The sequence below is a fragment of the Bombina bombina genome, chromosome 5 (genome assembly GCF_027579735.1).
Source record: "Bombina bombina isolate aBomBom1 chromosome 5, aBomBom1.pri, whole genome shotgun sequence".
Lineage (NCBI taxonomy): Eukaryota > Metazoa > Chordata > Amphibia > Anura > Bombinatoridae > Bombina > Bombina bombina.
In genome coordinates this window covers 562,312,999-562,336,671 of record NC_069503.1, presented here as the reverse complement: position 1 = coordinate 562,336,671, position 23,673 = coordinate 562,312,999, and the positions used below count along the sequence as shown (strand labels likewise).

At 37.0% G+C, this 23,673-nt stretch overlaps 1 protein-coding gene across 1 annotated transcript in view; it reads left to right on the top strand.

Moving 5' to 3' along the window:
- Positions 1 to 23,673, top strand: part of DNAH5 (dynein axonemal heavy chain 5) — a 1,563,391-nt gene that overhangs the window by 843,183 nt on the left and 696,535 nt on the right. Inside the window, 3 exon segments of the mRNA XM_053715797.1 lie at positions 11,216 to 11,406; positions 11,609 to 11,708; positions 13,648 to 13,784. Coding sequence (XP_053571772.1) covers positions 11,216 to 11,406; positions 11,609 to 11,708; positions 13,648 to 13,784 — 428 coding nt within the window.

Genomic DNA, 23,673 nt, shown 5'->3' with positions numbered 1-23,673 from the left:
GCTAAGGATTCTAAGTCTAACCCTAAAAGGTTCTTTAAGTACATAAATAGCAAAAAATCTAAGAAGGATAATATAGGTACATTAAAATGTGTGGAGGGTAGCATGATAAATAATGACAGGGAGAAGGCTGAGGTACTAAACCAGTTTTTTTCTTCAGTATACACAAGAGAAGAACCATTGAATGATACTTTTGAACATAATAGAACATGCCAGTCCATACCACTAACGGGGTTTTGTTTAGAGGATATCAGGAAAAAACTGGAAAATATTAAGGTAAATAAAACTCCAGGCCCAGATGGAATACACCCAAGGGTGTTGAGGGAACTTAGCACTGTTATAGACAAACCTTTACTCTTAATTTTTCAAGACTCATTATCCTCAGGCATGGTACCCCAGGATTGGCGTAAAGCTGATGTGGTGCCACTCTTCAAAAAGGGAAGCAGGGATGATCCAGGAAGCTATAGACCAGTTAGTCTGACATCAATAGTGGGGAAGATATTTGAAGGGATTATAAGGGATTATATTGATGAGCATATTCGTGTAAACAAGATTATGAGTTCTAATCAGCATGGCTTTAGGAGAAATAGATCATGTCAAACTAATCTGATTAGATTCTACGAGGAAGTAAGTCAAAATATAGATAAAGGGGAATCAGTGGATGTGATATACTTAGATTTTGCAAAGGCATTTGATACAGTGCCACATGAGAGATTAATGCACAAAATTAAGGGACTGGGAATAGCTGAAAATGTTAGCTCATGGATAAATAACTGGATAAAAGATAGGGAGCAACGAGTAGTAGTAAATGGATCATACTCAGATTGGACAAAGGTAATCAGTGGCGTCCCCCAGGGATCAGTACTGGGCCCTGTTCTTTTTAATATTTTTATAAATGACTTGGAGCAAGGATTAAATAGCGACATCTCTATTTTTGCAGATGATACTAAGTTAAGTAAGGTCATAAGGTCAGAGCAGGACGAACTGTCTTTACAAAGGGATTTGCTAAAATTAGAACTATGGGCAAGTGAATGGAAAATGAGATTTAATACGGAAAAATGCAAGGTTCTACATTTTGGAAGTAAAAATAAGCAGGCTACGTATTTTTTAAATGGGACAAGACTTAGCCAAACACAGGAGGAAAGGGATTTGGGAGTAGTAATAGATAACAAGCTAAAGATGGGTGCACAATGCAGGGCAGCGGCTTCAAAGGCTAATAAGATACTAGCATGTATTAAAAGAGGTATTGATTCAAGGGAGGAAAGCATAATTCTGTCATTATATAAAGCCCTGGTAAGACCTCACCTTGAGTTTGGAGTGCAGTTCTGGGGACCAATTGCTAAAAAAGATATTGCAGAACTAGAAAAAGTTCAGAGAAGGGCCACAAAGCTAATAAGGGGATTGGAGAAATTAACCTATGAGGAGAGGCTAGCCAAACTGGGTCTGTTTTCTTTAGAAAAAAGGCGCTTGAGAGGTGACATGATTACTTTATATAAATATATTCAAGGCCCATATACAGAGATGGCAGAAGCTCTGTTTATTCCAAGAAAATTGTTTCTGACAAGAGGTCATAATTTAAGGTTGGAGGAAAGGAGATTTAATCTCCTGCAACGGAAACGTTTTTTCACTGTGAGAGCAATAAAATTGTGGAACTCATTACCAAAGGAGGTAGTGAATGCCAATACCATAGATACATTTAAAAATAGTCTGGATAAGTTTCTGTATACTAACAAAATTCATGGATATGATTGCTAGTATTAAATGGGTCACATTTTAATGGGGTTATTTAAGCTTAACTGGAGCTTTTTGTAAGTATTTTAGATTTGTATAGGTTGAACTCGATGGACTTCAGTCTTTTTTTCAACCTTATCTACTATGTTACTATGTTAAAATTCTCAGTGTAGCTTTTGGGGTTAATTTATCAAGCTCCATACGGAGCTTAATGACCTGTGTTTCCGGTGAGCCTTCAGGCTCGCCCAAAACAGAAGTTATCTAAAGACCGCTGCTCCATAAACTGTCCGCCTGCTCTGAGGCGGTGGACAGAAATCAACCTGATTGAATACGATCGGATTGATTGACACCCCCTGCTAGCGGCCGATTGGCCACAAATCTGCAGGGGGCAGCAAAGCACCAGAAGTTCACAAGAACTGCTGGTGCAATGATAAATGTCAACAGCGTATGCTGTCAGCATTTATTGATGTGCAGCGGACATGATCCGCTATATCAGATCATGTCCACTCGCACTTAGATAAATTGACCCCTTTGCCTTTAATGAGATGAAGGAGATGACATTAGAGAACTTAAGTTTTATGGTCAAATAATTTTTGCAGCAAAAGTCCTCTTCTGAGGATTGAGCAAGAAACTGACTGGAGCTATTGTAGGTGTCTTGTAGCAACCGCTTTTAAGGTTCATCTACTCCTTTCTCTTCCTATAGATACCAAAGCATCTGCCAGAACCAAAAGTCCTCAAGAAGCCAGGGACTTCTTTGTGAAGGGAACAACATAGTTGTTCTTGGTTCAAAGGTAGCTACTTTAGACTTGATTTAGATTAATTCAGTTTATCTTACAAGAAAATTAGTACCAGAAATCCACTGTTTTGTCTCAAAACAAGTATATCTTTAATCTGGTGCATACACAGATACTCCTAAAAAGTGTTTTTGCCAAACACAATTTCATTAAACAGATTCCAGTCTTTTTGTTTGGGATGGCTCCTAAAATCTGATCAGGTACTCCTTTTAAAGGTGTCCTTCAGAGTATTCCTTTTCATAAATCATTTGGAATTCTGGTAGAATCACATGAAGGTCAGCCCTGACATTCACAATTGTTGTGCTGTCTGTATGCAAGGTATGTCCTCAGAGTTAACTCAACATGAAAGTTGTAGAACAAAGAACAACTAAATGTATTCTTAGTTATCAGCTCCATCTATTTAAGGAGCCAAATTATCATTACTTAGATATCTTAGAATTGAAGCACCAATTGCAATATAATAAATAGGGTAAACTGCTACAATCCGGGAGCTAAATTAATATTACTGTTACTTACACAAAAGTGTTACCCCTAATTTTCATGCTTAAGAGTTATGTTCAATTCACCATACTTGTTAGAATTGGCGTTTTGTTAAGTTATTAATATCTCCGAGATGGCTAAAGTAAGCTGGTTAAAAAGTATAGACTATGCTCCCGTTGTGACACCAGCCAGAATTGAATGTGGTAAAATTTCAACTTTGACAAAGCAAAGTAAGATCTAGATTCCATCTAGAACAATACATTTAGGGCCAGATAACAAGTGGAGCACAAAATATCGCTTTCGCTAAAAAAATGTTTGCGCTCTACTTTGTAATACCAGTGCGCGCAAATGTGTACTGGTATTACGAGTTAGGTGCAATGACAACGCGACCTAGCATTTGCATGGCACAGAAACATTGAGCTTACATAGGCTTAAATTGGAGCCTCGTTTCAATGCCATCATTACACGGCACAAAACCTAAGCACTGTGAAGGGCGGCAAATTTAAATATATATGTATATTAATATATACATATTTATGTATGTGTTAATATGTGTATACACACATATTAACGCATTAATATATATGTATATAAGCATATACATATATATTTACAAAGAACACACAGTTCCCATAGACCGCAAAGGTGTAAAGGTACTTTCAGTGTTGTTGTTTTTTCTAACACCCCACATCTTTAACCCCTGATAACTTCTTATGCATAAAGTGCATTTTTATTTTTTTATTTTTTTTAAATGCTACAATTTTTTTTTTAAATAATCATTACACACTTTATTTTGGGGGCAATTGGGGGACATTTAGACCTCTGGTTTATTTTCTGATCACTAATTGCTACTGTAAGCTCGCTGTAGCAATAACCAGTCACTTGTAATGGCTGGTTATTTATTGTGCGCCCGCAAACTGATGAGTTTGTTTATTTGGGGGCGCGCAATAAATTAGTGCTCCACATTTAATCTAGCCCTTAGTTGTTGTTTTTTTGTTTGAATACTGAAGATGATGAATTATAAAGTTATTGTTTCTTTTCAGACTTTTCAGGCTTTTCATTGGTAGGGTTGTGGGATATGCCCCTATCATCCAATGTGCATTCATATATGATTTACTGTTAGATTCAATTTGTTTTTAATACATCTTTGAGTTTTTTATGCAGAATTGTGGATCTTATCAATGTTTGAAAGATTTCACTATCCTGTCATAAATAAGAAATAAAAAAAAATCTGAATTCTTTTGTTTATCTGTATCTTCCATGCTATTTTAAATCAGGATGTGTCACATCTATAATTTATAAAGTTACGAAACAGAGGAATTTGATAAGAATCTGATGTCTTTTTTTGTGTTTTCTATGCATAGACGAATTTCGTTTGAACGTAGATTCCAATACAAAATAAATATACTTCATAAATGTATTTTTCTCAGCTTGGTTCTATTAATGTGTGTATGTTATTGTGACAGAAAGGGTTAACCGAAACTGCAACTGTCACTAGTTTATGACATAGAGGGTTAACCAATGCTTTCAACTTTAATTAGATTGTCACAGCCAAGCTACTCCAGGCAAGTCTGTGACTTCAGTTTGTGCCAGGGTTAACAAAACATTCTCTAGTCTGTACATAGAAAAATGCCAAAAACAAACAAAACAAAAAACACACACAATTTGGAAAAAAAAAAACAACTAAAAAACAATACTATTATATTTGTCTCTTTGTAACATGGTTCAAATATTACCCAGGCAAAAAGGAATATTTATTACGAAGAAACTACAGTCACAGTGTGAGCCAAATTGGTTGGTCACGCTATTGCGCGTTGCCTCTCATGTGAAGAATAAAATTTTATAGCTAAAGAGACAGGAAACCCCAAAATTGTAATTCATGATTCGAATAGAACATGCAATTTTAAACAACAACAAACAATTTTCCTTTATTATCAAATATGCTTCATTCTCTTGTTATCCTTTGCGGAAGGAACAGCATTGCACTACTGACAGCTAGCTGAACACATCTAGTTAGCCAATCACAAGAGACAAATGTATGCAGGCACCAATCACCAGCTAGCTCCCACTAGTGTAGGATATGTGCGTATTCATTTTCAACAATGGATACCAAGCGAACAAAGCACATTACAAAATAGAAGTGATTTTAAAAGTTTCTTAAAATTGCATGCTCTATCTGATTCTTGTATGTTTAATTTTTTTTTTTTTTAATTTTTTTTTATTAAGAAAAGCTAATAAAAAAAAGTTTCCTTGAAGCGGCACTGCAGTTACATGTGTTACAGAAATCACAATGAAGACTCTTTAATGTCTTTGGTATACTGGTAGTATTTGAGTCCTGCGTTAGACATATGCAAGTTTGTTGCTCTCATTCCGAATAAGACGGAGGGGCAGGTCCAGCATAATTAAGTAACATATTGTATCACATTCCTAGATCACCATCCAGAAATGTGAGTTAAATAGACCCTCTCATATAATTGCTTGATTTTCTCATTTTTAAACTAATTAAAACAAACATAAACAAAACAACAACAAAAACTACATATAACTTAAACGAAATAACAGATCAAACATGGACATCTGTACTATTTTAAAGAGCAGCATTAATTCAAGAGCAGGGTGGGCATGATCTTTCTACATTTAGTATAGATTCCCCCCATTGTGCTATATCTTATAAGTGAACCCTAGTCAAAACAAGAGAATTATGTTGTTTGTGCAACAGAAGATGGGAAATAAAAATAGGTAAGACCTATTGTGTACAAACGGCTTACACTTTTATAGCCCCTGTATTAGAAAAGAGAAAGGGGGTGGGCAGGACACTCAACTAAAACTATTTTTCCAATTAAACACTGCACGTAGATATGTCAAGTTCTCATTGTTCCAAGCATAAAATTAGTTATATAAATCCCCTTATTGAGTGCTGTAAATTCTACATTTTTCCAAACTAACAAAGAACAAAACAAAGCATAAAGTAAACAAATAAACATACCAGAGCAAGTACTAAAAGCCCTGTTAAATGATATAGTAGTATTATATAAATGTAGTTAGATAGGATGTCTAGTCTAGTAGCTACGCCTAACTGCTATCAAAATTGTTATGAAGGTAGGCAAAAGTAGATTCACTATCACCTAGATTACAAGTTTTGCGCTAAACAGGGTGCAAAACAAATGCAACAAAAGTTGTGTTATTTCACCCTCCATAGCGCTGCCATTACGAGTTTCTGAAAAGCCTCCTTGTGCCTGCGATATGGTGGCGTTAAGCTCTATACCGCACAAAAGACATCGCCGCCACTAATAAAAGCTATTAACCTCTATTCCGCCACTCCCCGACATCGCTGCCACTAAATAAAGTTATTAACCCCTAAACCGCCAGCCCCTCCACATTGCAAAACACAACATTAAACAATTAATCCCTAAACCTAACACCCCACTAACTTTATATTAAAATGACAATATAGCTTTATGTAAATAAATAAAAACTTACTTGTGAAATAAAAATAGACCTTACATTAAACTATATATTAAACTAACATAACTAATCTAATAAAATAAAAAAACTACCAATTAAAATATCTAAATTACAAATTTAAAAAAACGTAACACTACGAAAAAAATAAAAAAAAATATAAATTGCAACTAAAAAAAACAAATCCTACGAAAAAATTTCAATAATCTAAGTTTACCAAATATATTTAACACTAAAATCCCGAAAAATAAAAAACTCTAAGATTACAAAAAATAAACAAAATTATCAAAAATAAAAACAATTGCATCTAATCTAATAGCCTTATAAAAATAAAAAGCCCCCCCAAAATAATACTCCCTAGCCTACAATAAACTACCAATAGCCCTTTAAAGGGCCTTTTGTAGGGCATTGCCCTAAAGAAATCGGCTCTTTTACCTGTAAAAAAAATACAAAGTCCCCCCCAACAGTAAAACCCACCACCTAACCAACCCCCTAAAATAAAAAACCTAACTCTAAAAAAAATAAGATACCCATTGCACCTAAAGGGGCTTTTGTTTGGGCATTGCCCTTAAAAGGGCATTTAGTGCTTTTGCATTGTCCTTAACAGGGCATTTAGCTCTTTTTCAAAGCCCTAATCTAAAAAAAAAAAAACACCCCAAAAAAAAACTATCCATCTCCATGCAGGCGGTGAGGTCTTCATCCAGGGGGCAAGGTTTTCATCCATCCCGGGGACATCTTCTATCTTCATCATGGCGGCGCAGAGCAGAGCCATCCTGGAAGCCAATAGGTTTTCAGTAGCTCTCATCCTATTGGCTGTTTTGAACAGCCAATAGGATTTCAGAAGCTCTCATCCTAATGGCTGATTTAAATTTGAAGAATCAAATCAGCCAATAGGAATGCAAGGGACGCCATTTTTTAACGGCTACCTTGAGGACGCTCCACGCAGGATGCAATCAGCTTCCAGGATGGTTCGCTCTGCGCTGCTGTGATGAAGATAGAAGACACCCCTGGGATGGATGAAGACCTCGCCGCCAGGATGGAGATGGATGTATGAACTTCAGAAACCGTGAGTGGATCTTCTGAGGTAAGTGTTAGTTTTTGTTTTTTTTGGCGGTTTTTTTTTTTAGAATAGGGTTTGGGCTTTGAAAAAGAGCTAAATGCCCTTTAAAGGTCAATGCCCATACAAATGCCCCTTTAAGGGCAATGGGTATCTTAGGTTTTTTTTAGAGTTAGGTTTTTCATTTTGGGGGGTTGGTTTGGTGGTGGTTTTACTACTGTTGGGGGGGGCTTTGTATTTATTTTTACAGGTAAAAGAGCTGTTTTCTTTAGGGCAATGCCCTACAAAAGGCCCTTTTAAGGGCTATTGGTAGTTTATTGTAGGCTAGGGGGTATTTTTTATTTTGGGGGGCTTTTTTAAATTAATAAAAATAAAAACAATTACACCTATTCTAATAAGAATAGGTGTAATTGTTTTTATTTTTATTAATTTAATTTTTTATTTTTGTAATCTTAGTGTTTTTTATTTTTTGTGATTTTAGTGTTTATTATTTTTGGTAAACTTAGATTTTTTTAATTTTTCGTAGTGTTAAGGTTTTTTTAAATTTGTAATTTAGATATTTTAATTGGTAGTATTTTTTATTTTATTAGAATATTAATATTAGATTAATTTTTAGTTTAAAGTTAGGTTTATTTTTATTTCACAGATCAGTTTTTATTTATTTAAAGATAGATATATAGTAATTTGAATTTAAAGTTAGGGGGGTTAGGGGTTAATAGTTTAATTTAGTGTTTTGTGATGTGGGGGGCGGCGGTTTAGGGGTTAATAGGCTTATTTAGTGCCAGAGATGTGAGAGGCCGGAGGTTTAGGGGTTAATAACTTTATTATAGTGGCGGCGATGTCGGGGTGTGGCGGTTTAGGGGTTAATATATTCAAGTAGTGTTGGTGGTGTGGGTGGGCAGCAGATTAGGGGTTAATAGGTTTATTTAATAGTCGCAATGTGGGTGGGCGGCAGATTAGGGGTTAATAAATTTAATATAGTGTTTGTGATGCAGGAGGGTGGCGGTTTAGGGGTTAATAGGTAGTTTATTGTTTTAGTGTACTTTGTAACACTTTAGTTATGAGTTTTGTGAAACATTTTTTGTTACACAAAACTCATAACTACTGCTCTCAGATGGCAGTATGGATCGTGTTGGTATAGGCTGTAACGCAAGCATTTTAGCCTCACCGCACAACCTGTAATACCAGCACTATGGAAATCCCACACAAAAGTGTATTTTTTTGAGTGCGGGATTGACATTGCGTTACAGGCTAAACTGCTTGCGGTATAGCTATTACGACACGGCTCCCAATAGTGCGTTCCTGCTTTAACATTGAAATTGCAATTTTTTCAGCGTTAAAAGTCTCAACGCAAAACTCAGAATCTAGGTGTGTATCAGCTAATATATTCTTTGCTGAGTCGTATAAGCTGGCTTTTATTGTAAAACAATATGCGGTGTCAGTAATAAAATAAGAGCTAAGCCTGATGCATGTATTGCAGCTAAAGCATGATCTTTAAATATAAATCATATTAGCATGTTACCCTCATGTGACGATAGCAAGTGTTTAAAATATGGGGAAGTCCAAAGGTACTAAAATCATGTATAGAGTATTAGCATAAATAGGGATTTTGCAGTTTGGCAATGTTTTCTAGCTCTGTGGTATACCTAAAACTAGATTAGAAACTGCAAGGATAATTGGTCACATTAATTTGAAGCCATGAAGCCACCCTTTTGATACTCTTTTCTATAACAAACCGGCGAAACCACTAGTAATAATCACACAGAATAACCTGATAACACCTTAGAACAGCAGAAAAATAAAGTGGAGCACTTATCACTTTACAATAAAGATTAAGCACATGCAGAGTCTAAAAGAGTACTAATCAGAGAGATCTGCTATACCAGCATACAATACTAAGAGCAAGGGTGGACTATTTGGAGCAAGAGGGTGCTCCATTAAGCCTGGAGATCCATTCCTGTAGTATAAAATAAAGATAATTTTCCTTAAGCTGACCCATGATGGTTATTGTTAACTGCCTAAATTTTATTGTTAGCAGTACGTCAAGTATCTCATACACCAGTACTGGGGGGATCGAATAAAGCCCAGATAATTCAGCAGTCAGCAGCTGTGTGATATGTACTCCTGGCTCTGCGCTGCTGCAAACTCTCATTTTTCATTCAGTTAGAGCAGGCAATTTTAAGCAACTTTCTAATTTACTTCTATTATCAATTTTTCTTCATTCTCTTGGTATCTTTATTTGAAAAAGCAGGAATGTAAGCTTACAACCTGGCCCATTTTTGATTCAGCATCCTGGATAGTACTTGCTGATTGGTGGGTACATTTAGCCACCAATCAGCAAGCTATACCCAGGTGCTGAACCAAAGATGGACCGGCTCATAAGCTTACATTCTTGCTTTTCAAGTAAAGATACCAAGAGAACAAAGAAAGAACATGAGTAAATTAAAAAGATCCTTAAAATTGCATGCTCTATCTGAATTATGAATGAAAAAAACTGGGTTCAGTATATCCCTTTAACAAAATAAAACATGCTTATACTACTTATACTGTTACATTTATTATTTACATTTTATAATGCCATTAGTTAGGCTTACCAGAAGTCCCACTTTTACTGGGATTGTCCCGGTTTGGAGGCACTGTCCCAGTGTCCCACCCAGTTGTTCATTCTGACCCAGTAGGGTTGCCACCTCCAGGTTTCAAATCATGTGTCCGGGTTTCAGACCACCAGAAACCCAGACACATTATTCAAAATGACTGGACTTTGGCTCTCCAGCATAGTTGGATGTTGGTACTTTGTTACATACAGCCCTGCTTAGCTTAACATCCGTGTCCTTCAAAGTTTACATTTAGTAATACAGGCTGAGTGAGCAGCATAGTTTTTTTATTTTTGTAGTACTACTTGGTTTATTTTTCTAAGAATTTAACCCCCCCCCCAACCCCTGGTGTCATTGCCGGTAATACACCTTTAGGGGAATCATATGGGTATGACAAGGAAGTACAGACAGGCAGATTTTTGGCCTGGATCTTGCTTTACTTCATGCAGAATAGCATTTTGGCTGTAATCTTCCTGCATTATGGTATAGAGTAGCCTCTTAAACAGCTTTAGCAGGTACGCATTTCTTTTTTACTTTCATTCAATGTTGTATTTATGCCTTATCAGTATTTGGCTCTGTTCCTTAATTAGACACATAAAACACATATTACACTGCAGATAATAAATTGTGAAATTGATAATTCTGAAAGTGATAATTATGCTTGATGTTTGGCATTATTTAGAATCTCAAATTTAGATTAATGATTTATTTGCCATGACAACGTAATGGTGCTTTTTTCACTAGGGGGTGGTGTTATGGTCTATTTAAACTGTGTGATTCACTTGTTTGACTGAGGAAGGGTTGAGTATCCACGAAACATTACACTCATAAAAGCTACTACTTTAAAAGGACTGGTAATTGCCACGCCCCCTTAACCACGCTCCTGACCACCCCCCCACTGGCACCGCACCAGGTGGTCCTAGTTTCACCTCTAAAAATTATGGTAAGCCTACCATTAGTAATAATTTTATCTCATGAATTTTTTAAATATATTAAAAGAAAAATGTACAACTGCATCAAAAAGTAACTGTCTTCCAAACTCCTACACTTGAAAATTGAATAATCAAATGATTTACAATTTATTTATGTATTTTAAACAGACAAAAATAGTGTGTCAAAGAAGAAAACCAGTGGACAGCCGATCTTTAAGACCAATATAACTCTTTCCATCCCCAACATAAGCATGGTTCCTGCCTTAGATGAAGTACAACAAACATTAAACAAAGCCGTTGAAAGTATCGTCAGTGTGACAAAAGGAGTTGCACAGTGGAGTAAAGAGAGAATGTCAAAGGTTTATTCTTTATTTTTTTTCCCTTGTTTTGAGCTTTTGATTCTGTATCATAGCAGCCAATTTATCAAATGATATAGCTTTGGTCCCAGTGAAGTTTTGTGCATTGACTGTCTTAACGAACATAAAAAAAATGTAAAATAATTTAAGCAATTGTTCCATTTCATATTTTGCTAACCATATGTGTGTTATTTTTTTTTAATAGAAAATGATCCTTGAAAGGAAAATAGCACTTATGAAACAAAACAATAAAGATAGTGATTCTGAAGATATCGTGGTTGAGGATGCAGGAAAAAATACTAATGGTAATATTAACATCAATTTCATTTTCTTATTTGTATATGTTTTATGGTTCTGTTCATTTTGTTCTTGACATTATTTTTAGATTTAAATAATTTTATATTGCCTTATTTTTAACTGCTGGTTTATATCTGAAAACTAATTTGTAGGTAAACATTTATCATATACACCATGGGCCAGATTACGAGTGGTGCGCTAACATTTGCATGCGAGCGCTAAAGAGGTTATTGCAGGGTGTTTGTGCTTATCAGGTTTACTGCTGATATTACTAGTTGAAAGTAAACACAATCCCTTGAGTGCAATCAAAATTTACGCTAGAATGATTACCGCATCCTCGGAGCAGTGGTTAACTGTATCGCAAAACAAATAAGTGTCACGAAACACATCAAAATACATTACAAAGTATAGTAACACTCATAATAACACCATATAATAAAATGATTACATAAAATATTGCACCAAAAGTTATAAAAAAAAAGCAGGAAAAGGGCTTTAACATAGAAGTATGCATACATATACATCTCTAAAGATGTATATGTATGTATGTGTACATATGTATTCATATATTTAAATGTGTATTTACAGACATATATAAATACATATTTACATATATATTGGAGCCCTTTGTCGTTAAGTAGATGAAAATCATAATAATGCAATATTCATATTTAAAGGGACATAAAACCAATTTTTATTTCTTTCATGGTTCATATAAAGCATACAATTTTAAACAACTTTCCAATTAACCTATAGTATCTAATTTGCTTAGTTCTCTTGGTATTCTTTGTTGAGAAGAATACGTAGGTAGACTTAGTAGCAGCAGTGCATTACTGGGAGCTAGCTGCTAATTGGTGGCTGCAAATATTTTTTCTATTTTCCTTGGCTTAGCTGATCTGTTCATCTATCTCCCAGAAGTGCATTGCTGCTCTTTCAGTAAACAATACCAAGAGAACAAAGCACATTTGCTAATAGAATTAAACTGAACATTTGTTTAGAATTGCATGATCTATTTGAATCATGACATAAAAATTGGGTTTAATATCCCTTTAATAAAGTGTTATACTGTGTATTTATTGTAAATATTTCACATTCCATAGGCTCCAATAGGAGCCTCATTCTCATGCCGTCAGACATGGCATGAGAACTAGCGCAGTGAATGGGGTAAGTTGAGCAGTGATGGCAGCAAATTGTAAATATGTGTATATATATATATATATATATATACATATAACAACAATTAAAATTATGGGAGGCGAAAAGTGAGTTTAAAATCCTCCACTAAATACAAAATATAGAGAAAATAACTAATTGATTTTTAGTTGTTTTTTTTTTTGGTTTACACAATGAGTTTACACAATGAGTTATTTTCTCTATATATTATATATATATATATATATATATATATATATACATGCGTATATTGTGTTAATATGTGTGTGTGTGTATATATATATATATATATATATATATATATACACATACACATACACATCTTAACACATAAATATATAAGCATATACATATATATTTACAGGGAACACACAGTTCCCATAGACTGCAATGTAAAGGTTTAAACCCGCCATCTTTAAACCCTCATTACTGCCTTTTGCAGTTATTTTATAAAAAAATAAAGATGCTTCTATCTTTATTTTTAAATAAAGTATGTTACACTTGATTTTGGAGGCATTTGGTGGACATTTGTAAAATTAACCAGAGATCTAATTACTGGTTAATTTTGTAAGTGCTAATTGCTACCGCGAGCTCACAATAACAATAAACAGCAATGTGCAATGACTGGTTATTTATTTTGCCGCCCTCAAATGGGAAAATTTGCCCATTTGCGCAATAAATTTGTGCTCCACTTGTAATCTAGCCCATAATGTTTTATATATTGTATTTGCATTCATTTTACCAATAGTATTTGTTTTCTTTCTAATTTGTCAGAAACAATTTCTGATGTTACCTCTATCAATGTTGCTGCTAATATTCAAAATAAAAATTACTTCAAGAATGTTTCTGAAAATAAAGAGATTGTTAAACTTTGCTCTGTCCTGAGCACAGCTATTAACTCAACAAAAAAGGTAAGATTGTTTCATGTATAGTATCTACCTGTTCTTAAAATACTAATTTTTTAACACACCTACAAAACTTTATTCAAAATATATGTAATGAAAAAATGCATTTGACAAGGAGAATATGGTATAAGTGCTTCAAAACAAATTACTCACACACCTAATAGTGTGAAAGGTGAAAATGTAATGCCGAACTTCCAATGTAGTTGAATGTATGGGGGAAAAAAAATAGATAAGATGATGATTTGAGGGACCCTAATCTTCATTAAATTATTGTAACAAAGATTTGTAAATGCAATGAAGTCAGAGAGGCAGAGAGTATATATATATATATATATATATACATACACACACAAAAATGTATTTGTATATATTTTTTTTTAATCATGTTGTGTAGTTAGTGAAATATTCTCCATTATAGTTTATAAAATCTTACCTCTAAAAATAAATAGAGATAATTTAAGAGCTCATGTGAGTCACTGGCACTGAAAAATTTACTTAATATAAATAGCAGAATATGAAGAAAAATAGAGGGGCGCCTCATGTGCAGGATCATCAAATATATATGAGTATAATACAAAATGAGCCAAATGGGTACTCACATATTAGTAGAGCACACCAATGTGCTAGTAGGTGCAGGCTGTAGAATTATCGGGTGTAACAGCTCACCCCCAGCTAGAATTTTCTATGTGCTGCAGTGAATATATAAAGCATAGAGAGAATGCACTATATGTGCAGATCAATAAAAATATGACTATATCAATTTAGAAGATGCCAAATGGGTACTCACATACTGTCCAAGCACACCAATGTGCTGGTTAAGCAGTCTGGCAGATTTCAAATGGGTGTGTCAGCTCACCTCCAAGGATTTTCCCAAGGAACAGGATCCAGGTGTAGGGGAGGATTGGTAAGTGTGTTCCAAAATCAATGAACACAGGCAGGCAGGTAAGGTATTTCCACTCAAAGTTGTTTTGTATATAAAAAATTGTATTTATTTAAAAGGATTTAAAAACAAAGTAAAAAGAGTGAAAAAGGGGGTATTCAAATATCCCCCTATACATGCAACACATTTCTAAGCTCTAGGGCTGTTTCCTCAGGCATAATGTTTACCTTACCAATACATCTGCTTTATATAGCTCCTACCTAACACAAATGAACCATGTTCAAGCCTTAATGGGACACTGAATCCAATTTTTTTCTTTCGTGATTCAGATAGAGCATGAAATTTTAAGCAACTTTCTAATTTACTCCTATTATCAAATTTTCTTTATTCTCTTGGTATCTTTATTTGAAATGCAAGAATGTAAAGTTTAGATGCTGGCCCATTTTTGGTGAACAACCTAGGTTGTCCTTGCTTATTGGTGGATAAATTCATCCACCAATCAAAAACTGCTGTCCAGAGTTCTGAACCGAGAAAAAAGCTTAGATGCCTTCTTTTTCAAATAAAGATAGCAAGAGAATGAAGAAACATTGAAAATAGGAGTATATTAGAAAGTTGCTTAACATTACCTGCTCTGTACCTTACCGATACATCTGCCTTATATAGCTCCTACCTAACACAAATGAACCATGTTCAAGTCTTAAGGAGGCGTGTTTTATACTTGATTAAATGGGTACACCTGCATACTCTAATTATATCTGAATGATTGGAAAAAACTCCAGGCTGTGTTTGCTGTGTTATATTGCACTATCCAAATATGTATGAAGTGGCAATCACAATACACAACCCAGAACCTTTTCCATCAAGAGGTAGCATAAGAATTAAAAATAAAAGATTGAATGTACACCTCACTTCATCTATATATTTTAAACGGAAAAAGGAAGAAAATACATTTCAGTCTGTTACATTTTATCAGCATCATCATTAGTGTTTTTTTATATAAATCACCGGTTCATATGATATAATATTGTCTCACAAAAACCCACTTCAAAGAAAAATTAAAATTAAATTAAAATAAATCCATCCATCCTTTCTTATGGTATATTGTTGTGCCAAATTCATCTTACTTTTATATCGCTGTGTGTGTGATCAGTTGATTCTCCCTTTCTTTTTTGCACAAAACGGCATATATCAGATTGTTTATAGACTACTTCTAATTAGGCATATGCAGTCTGAAAGCACCCAGGATTGCAAAATCAAATGTTCTATCTGAGCATTTGATCACTTGCTTAGCCAATGTATATCTTCACTGATGAGGGCAAATATGTAAGACCTATCATAACGAAGGTATGTCCATTCGGACATACCTTCATTATGATAGGTCTTACATATTTGCCGTTCGGACATACCTTTGTTATGATAGGTCTTACATATTTGCCGTTCGGACATACCTTTGTTATGATAGGTCTTACATATTTGCCCTCATCAGTGAAGATATACATTGGCTAAGCAAGTGATCAAATGCTCAGATAGAGCATTTGATTTTGCAATCCTGGGTGCTTTCAGACTGCATATGCCTAATTAGAAGTAGTCTATAAAGTGTCTTAAGGTTAGGGTTTTAGCGCCGTTTAGCATTAGGATCAACAGGTCCCTAGCATTACTGTCGTGCAGTTTGGGCAGGAGTAGAAATAGTAAGATCTGTGGATCGTTTGGTAGCTGTTTGCTTATTGCGTCTGACATGCGCTCCAGTACCGTCAGCCAGAACATATCTAGTTTATTACACTGCCACCATATGTGTGTAGGGGTGCCTATTTCTCCGCATCCCCTCCAGCACTTATTGCTAGCCGTTTTGTAAATAGTGTGTAGTCTGCTGGGGTCAGATACCATCTTGTTTAAAATTTTAAGTTGGTTTCAAGGACTCTTGTGGAAATTGATGAGTGCTTAGTAGTGTTAAAAACAGTCAGCCAGTCCTTAGCAGCGATGCTAATGCCCAGTTCCTTGTCCCATGAGTTGGTGTAAGAAGGCAAGAGTTGAGGCTCTTTGATTAGCAGTAGTTTGTATAGTTTTGATATGGCGTGTGTTGGGGTGTTTTCTATGATGTTTCTTGGGGTGAGTGTCTACGTAGTGACAGATTTGGGAATAGGCATACTAGTTAAAGGGAATCTCGGGGTGCATCTCCTGGATGGCGGAGAGGGGTCTATGTGTTTTATTTTCGCGGAAGAGCGAAATTGTTCTGCCCTTAATGTGACACCCGACTTCTTATGAAGTGTCTTTGAAGTTCCAGGGCAGGTCCGGGTTGTGCAAAGTGAGGACATGGGGGACAGAATATTAGAGATGTTAGTGGATTTTTATTAATTTATCCCATGTCATGAAAAAGTCAGAGAGAAGAGGATATTGTGCTATGTTAGAGGGTCTGTGTTTTTGAGGTATCCAGGCTGCAAGCCCAGCATTGCTTAGACCCAATAACTATCTATCAATCCGAACCCATTGTTTATTGTTATTGTTTGTGCACCAATCCAATAGCTTATGCAGCATTATAGCTTCTTTATAACTTAAGATATTATGGACTCCCAACCCCTGTCCCCTGCCAAATGTATTGCTCTATTAGTGATTGTATTTTATTGAGATAGTGTATAGGGAGGTGTATGGGCGTGGTTTGCAGGAGATATAGAAGTCTTGGCAGAACATTCATTTTTACAACATTTATTCTGTAGTTGGCTGTGTATACTGTTTGAATGTCAGGTGCTAGGTAAATGCCCAAGTATTTCAGTTTGATTCTTTGTCTTTTAAGGGGGCAGTTTGGGATCAATTGATTAATTTCTCTTTCCCCATAATTTATATTTAAATATTCAGATTTTGTTAACCCTTGCAGTGGGAGCCGAATATAGGGAAAATACAAATTTTAAGAATTTGTCCCCAAATTTCATTTTCTGCATTACTGTTTTCAGGAAAAGCCAATTAACACGGTCGAAAGCTTTCTCTGTAGAAACAATAATGGTAGGGGTGCGAGTGGCCTGGGCATGGGAATTAATCTGTAGTGTTTTCAGGGTGTTATCCCTATCCTCCCTTCCCGGAATGAAGCCTACCTGGTCTGTGTTGATTAATTTATGTAAGTATCTGTTCAGTTTTGTTGCTAGTATCTTGGCGAAGATTTTTATGTCAGAATTTAAGAGGGATATGGGGCGGAAATTTTCGGGTCTATTTGGCATTTTCCCTGGTTTGGGGAGGACTGTGATGTGAGCCTTAAGTGAGTTACCTGAGAATCCTCTGGAGTGAATTAATGAGTTGAAGGTGTTTGTTAAGGGACACGCGAGGTGGTGGATGTTTGTCTTATAGTATGTCATGTTAAACCCGTCTGGGCCTGGGCTTTTACCTCCAGACATGTCTTTAATCGCATTTTTTGTTTCTTCCACTGAAATGGGCAGATTCAGGCTATCTGATTCGTCTCTATCTAAAGTCGGTAAGTCCAAGTCCTCAAGATAGGTTTCAAAGTCTTGTTGAGTGGGGGTACTGTCTAAGTTGTACAGGGTTGCGTAGTACTGTCTGAACACGTCTGCTATATTTTTACTCTCCTTTTGAAGATCTCCATGTTTGTTAATAATAGAGTGAATGTGTGTGTTTAATTGGGTTCTCTTAAGAGTTTTAGCGAGAGAGGACCCCGCTTTATCTTTGATATCAAAGTATTTTTGTTTCATCAGTGCTGCTTTCTTTTGGTGTTCTGTGATTAGGTGGTCTTTGAGGTCTTTCCTAGACTGTGTTAGGGATTCTAGTATGCTAGTGGCCTGTGGATGTTTTTTGTGCTCTTTTTCCCAGTAACTAATTTGGGACATAGTAGAGTTTATAAATTGTCTGTTCAATTTTTTCCATGGTTTTGTGTGCTATCAGTTCACCTCTTATAACACATTTGTGCGCCTCCCAGAGGGTGGCTGAGGTTATGTGTTCTGTGTCATTTTCTCTAAAATAGTTTCCTATGGACTGGCCTACAGCCTGTTTAGTTAGTACATTCCCTAGTAGGAAGGCATCCATGCGCCAGATGAAGGGGTGCTGTGGCATGTCTGGCCACACCACCGCACATTGTACGTGATCCGACCATGTGATTGGCAAAATTTGTGAGTCAGTGATCATGGAGAGGCACAACTGGTCTGTATGTATGTGATCTATAATGGTGTATGTGTTGTGTGGGTGTGAGTAAAAGGTGTAGTACCTGATGTCAGGATTAATGTTCCTCCAGATGTCGTGCAGCCGTAATAGGTGTAGGTTATTAGTTACCAATTTTAGGACTCGTTTAGGGGTATTAGTGATGCCTGTAGAGGTGTCCATTGTTGGGTCCAGTGACAAATTAAATTTGCCCCCTATGAATAGTGTCCCCTGGGCGTGTTCTAGTAGGAGGCTGGTTATGTGTCTGAATAAAGTGTGCTGTTCTTTATTTGGGAGATATATGTTTGCAAGGGTAATTGTCCTATTGAATAATAAACCAGAATCAGAATCAGGTACCTGCCATCCTTGTCTTTCTCTATGTGGGTCGCTTGGAAGTGTAGGGAATTTTTAAGTAGAATGCCTACCCCTCCCTTTCTGGTACCGCCCGAAGCCAGAAAGCTTATTCTATATTTGTGGCTCAGGAGTTCGTGACCTCTCTTAAAGTGTGTCTCCTGTATAAATAGGAAATCACTGGGGACTTTGTAAAGGTCTTTAAAGGCCATGGACCTCTTTTCCGGGCTATTCAGCCCTTTCACATTTATTGTGGTAATGGATATGGTATGTGCCATGGTGGATCTAACGGTTATGGGTATGGGTTTGCGGGCCGAGTGATAGCCTGTCTGCCTGATGTAGGTTTTACTCTGTGTCTGGTATGAGGTAAGTAATATAAGCTTACCGCTGTACTATAAACAGAGACAATGTAACAGGTTCAAAGATAACAGTGCAAAAAATTTTGAGATGTGCAATAACAGTAATAAGCGGTAAAAACACAATACAATAACACTTATAAAGGCAAATTTTAAACTCTTTTGTTTTGATTTCTTTTCTTTTCTAACTGGAAAGTTCAATTAACAAAAAGTTACAGTCCTGCAACAATAAAAAACAATTGGGGTAGTATCCCCACTTCCAAACCTAAAGAATTGTGGAAAAAGAAAAGAATGTTATGTCATATGACCTATAAGCGCCATGGCTAGAATGGGATGTCAGTTCGAGGTGGGAGATGCCAGGTATCTAATGGGCATCGAGAACTGATCCACACTTTCAGATACAGAGTGAGGGCCTGGGCTGGCAGAATTGTGAGTTTTATGCGGTTGGTTGTTTATCCGCTGAGAGTCTCTGGGGGAGAATTGGCTGTCCTCTGGGTGCGTGATGTTGAGTTGGAGGGTTTTGTTGAATCTTGGCAGGTCCTCCAGAGACCTGAGGGTGGCTCCCTTAGATGCGGTAATGCTGACCGGGAATCCCGACCGGTATGGGATCTGCTGCTCCCTCAAGACTGTGATGATGAAACTCAGCTCCCTCCTCTTCTGCAGTGTTGCTGGGCTGAGGTCTGCAAAGATCTGGATGTGGATTCCAGCATGCATTACTTTTTGTTTTTGTCTGGCCTGTCTCAAGATTTCTTCTCTGTCCTTGTAATCTAATAGCTTTACAATTATGTCCCGAGGGGGCGCCTTTGGGGGGAACTTTGCTCTCAGGGCCCTGTGGGCTCTTTCAATGCGTAAATCTGCGGTGCTCTTTGGGCCCTTCAGGGTCCTAAACAAGTCCTGGAGGCAGCTTTCTATGGTGTTTGGCTGGATTGTCTCTGGGATCCCATGTATGCACAGGTTGTTACACCTGCCTCTGTTGTCCAGGTCCTCTCAACTTTCTCCATCAGTTGATTTATAGTTTCTTACTGATCGTATGCAACTTTGGAAATGTGCTGTATGTCATTATTGACCGTGTTGTGGCTCTCTTCTAAGACCGAGACCCTTTGTGTGACTCTTTTTAGTTCCCCATACCAGTTTTTGACCTCTCCTAAGATATCTTTAATATCATCTTTTGTGCATAGGTTTTGCAGATCATCTTTCGTAATGGCGGGTGCACTTGTAGTTTCTTTCTCGTGCTGCCGCTGTTCTGTGGATGCGGCCATTTTCGGTGGTTTTGCGGCCATGTCTTGTTGTTTGAGGAATTGTTGCATTAGCTTAGAGCTGTTTACGTTGTTGGTCTTAGAGTTTCTGTGGCCAGGTATATCCAGAGGCGCTTAATGTCAGGGAGGGTTCAGATGCCTAAAGACTGGTGCGTGCAGAGTGGGCTGGCAGTGTGAGGTCAATGTAGCCCTGTGGGCTGTCGCAGTCCAGGCCCCAGCGCAGTATGCGTGTAAAGTATTGTAGAAGGTGAGCTTCCCCACCTGAGATGGCAATCTATATGCTGAGGCTTAGCGCAGGGGTTTTGGATAATGAGGACCCTGAGATTTGTGTCCAAAATGCCCCAAGTGTTCTAGAGTATGGCAGTTCATGCAACGTGCTGTGGCATTTGTGTGTATGCGAGAGCCAGCTCACCTACGTGTTCTTCCAGTGTCCCCTGTATAGAGAAGCCTGTTTCCTGTAGCTTATAGAAGATTCTGGCTGGGGAGTTCCAAGACAGTGCCCTGTGTGGTGGATCCTCTTTTGTAAAAGCAGCTGAGGAAGGTGGCAACTAAGGACCAGCTCCAGGCTCTGCCCCTGTATGGAAAACGGCACTGTGGTTCATTTTTAGTGCCTAGTGGCAGGGAAGCTGTAGCAAATTGCGTGCAGGGCTACACTTCCGGTTTCGGAGAAACGGCTTCGTTTTGCGGTGTGGACTAGAAACAATCCGATTTTTTACCCAGTGTGTTCACAAGCCTTTCATGCACCTGTGTTGCTGTTTTTGTGGCGATCCCCCAGGTCTATGCGTGCGGTCTGGAAGTGGGGCTTAGGAGCTCCTGAATTATGCAGCCATCTCCCTGACCGGCTAGGCTCCGCCCCCGGAGGGATTTATTTTAATTTAATTTTAATTTTTCTTTGAAGTGGGTTTTTGTGAGACAATATTATATCATATGAACCGGTGATTTATTATAAAAATCACTAATGACGATGCTGATAAAATGTAACAGACTGAAATGTATTTTCTTCCTTTTTCTGTTTAAAATATATAGATGAAGTGAGGTGTACATTCAATCTTTTATTTTTAATTCTTATGCTACCTCTTGATGGAAAAGGTTCTGGGTTGTGTATTGTGATTGCCACTTCATACATATTTGGATAGTGCAATATAACACAGCAAACACAGCCTGGGTTTTTTCCAATCATTCAGATATAATTAGAGTATGCAGGTGTACCCATTTAATCAAGTATAAAACACGCCTCCTTAAGGCTTGAACATGGTTCATTTGTGTTAGGTAGGAGCTATATAAGGCAGATGTATTGGTAAGGTAAAGAGCAGGTAATGTTAAGCAACTTTCTAATTTACTCCTATTTTCAACGTTTCTTCGTTCTCTTGCTATCTTTATTTGAAAAAGAAGGCATCTAAGCTTTTTTCTCGGTTCAGAACTCTGGACAGCAGTTTTTGATTGGTGGATGAATTTATCCACCAATAAGCAAGGACAACCTAGGTTGTTCACCAAAAATGGTCCGGCATCTAAACTTTACATTCTTGCATTTCAAATAAAGATACCAAGAGAATAAAGAAAATTTGATAATAGGAGTAAATTAGAAAGTTGCTTAAAATGTCATGCTCTATCTGAATCAAGAAAGAAAAAATTTGGGTTCAGTGTCCCATTAAGGCTTGAACATGGTTCATTTGTGTTAGGTAGGAGCTATATAAAGCAGATGTATTGGTAAGGTAAACATGCCTGAGGAGACAGCCCTAGAGCTGAGAAATGCGTTGCATGTATAGGGGGATATTTGAATACCCCCTTTTTCACTCTTTTGACTTTGTTTTTAAATCCTTTTTAATAAATACAATTTTTTTATATACAAAACAACTTTGAGTGGAAATACCTTACCTGTCTGCCTGTGTTCATTGATTTTGGAACACACTTACCAATCCTCCCCTACACCTGGATCCTGTTCCTTGGGAAAATCCTTGGAGATGAGCTGACACACCCATTTGAAATCTTCCAGCCTGCTTCTACCAGCACATTGGTGTGCTTGGACAGTATGTGAGTACCCATTTGGCATCTTCTAAATTGATATAGTCATATTTTTATTGATCTGCACATATAGTGCATTCTCTCTATGCTTTATATATTCACTGCAGCACATAGAAAATCCTAGCTGGGGGTGAGCTGTTACACCCAATAATTCTACAGCCTGCACCTACTAGCACATTGGTGTGCTCTACTAATATGTGAGTACCCATTTGGCTCATTTTGTATTATACTCATATATATATATATATATATATATGATGATCCTGCACATGAGGCGCCCCTCTATTTTTCTTCATATTCTGCAGTTGTAACCCACATAAGTCGGTGAGGAGGAGGCAGCCATTTATATTTACCTATATCCAAAGAGAATTCTCCTATACCTTAGAAGTGAATATTGCTAAATCTGGGACTATTCTCTGGACTTTCATTTTGTATGTACAAAACTACTATAGTTATGATTATATATCACATTATATAACAGACTTGATATATTGTTAATTGCTAATCATTAACATTTCAGTTTCTTTTTAGCGCCCCCTTTGTTTGTATTATATTAATATAAATAGCAGTAGCTGCAGCACTAAATGTTGCCTGGAGCCGCCCTGGCATGTATGGAGGACAAGGTCGGATGGTCTGTGTAGATAGTGCTCTCACTAAATGTAATACGGCATGCTCATCATGCTGTCGCTCTAGTATGCTCTAGACTAGACAGGTAGTCCCCCAGGCCAGTCCCCAACACAACCGTTAGGGAACATTACAGAAGCGGTCTGGTTCTCTGCCTCTTTGAGTCTGTATTCTGTAATGTTCCCTAACAGTTGTCCTGGAGACTGGGGGACTGCCTGTCTAGTAGCGGTCTGGTTCTCTGCCTCTCTGAGTCTGTATGTGAGTGTATTGCA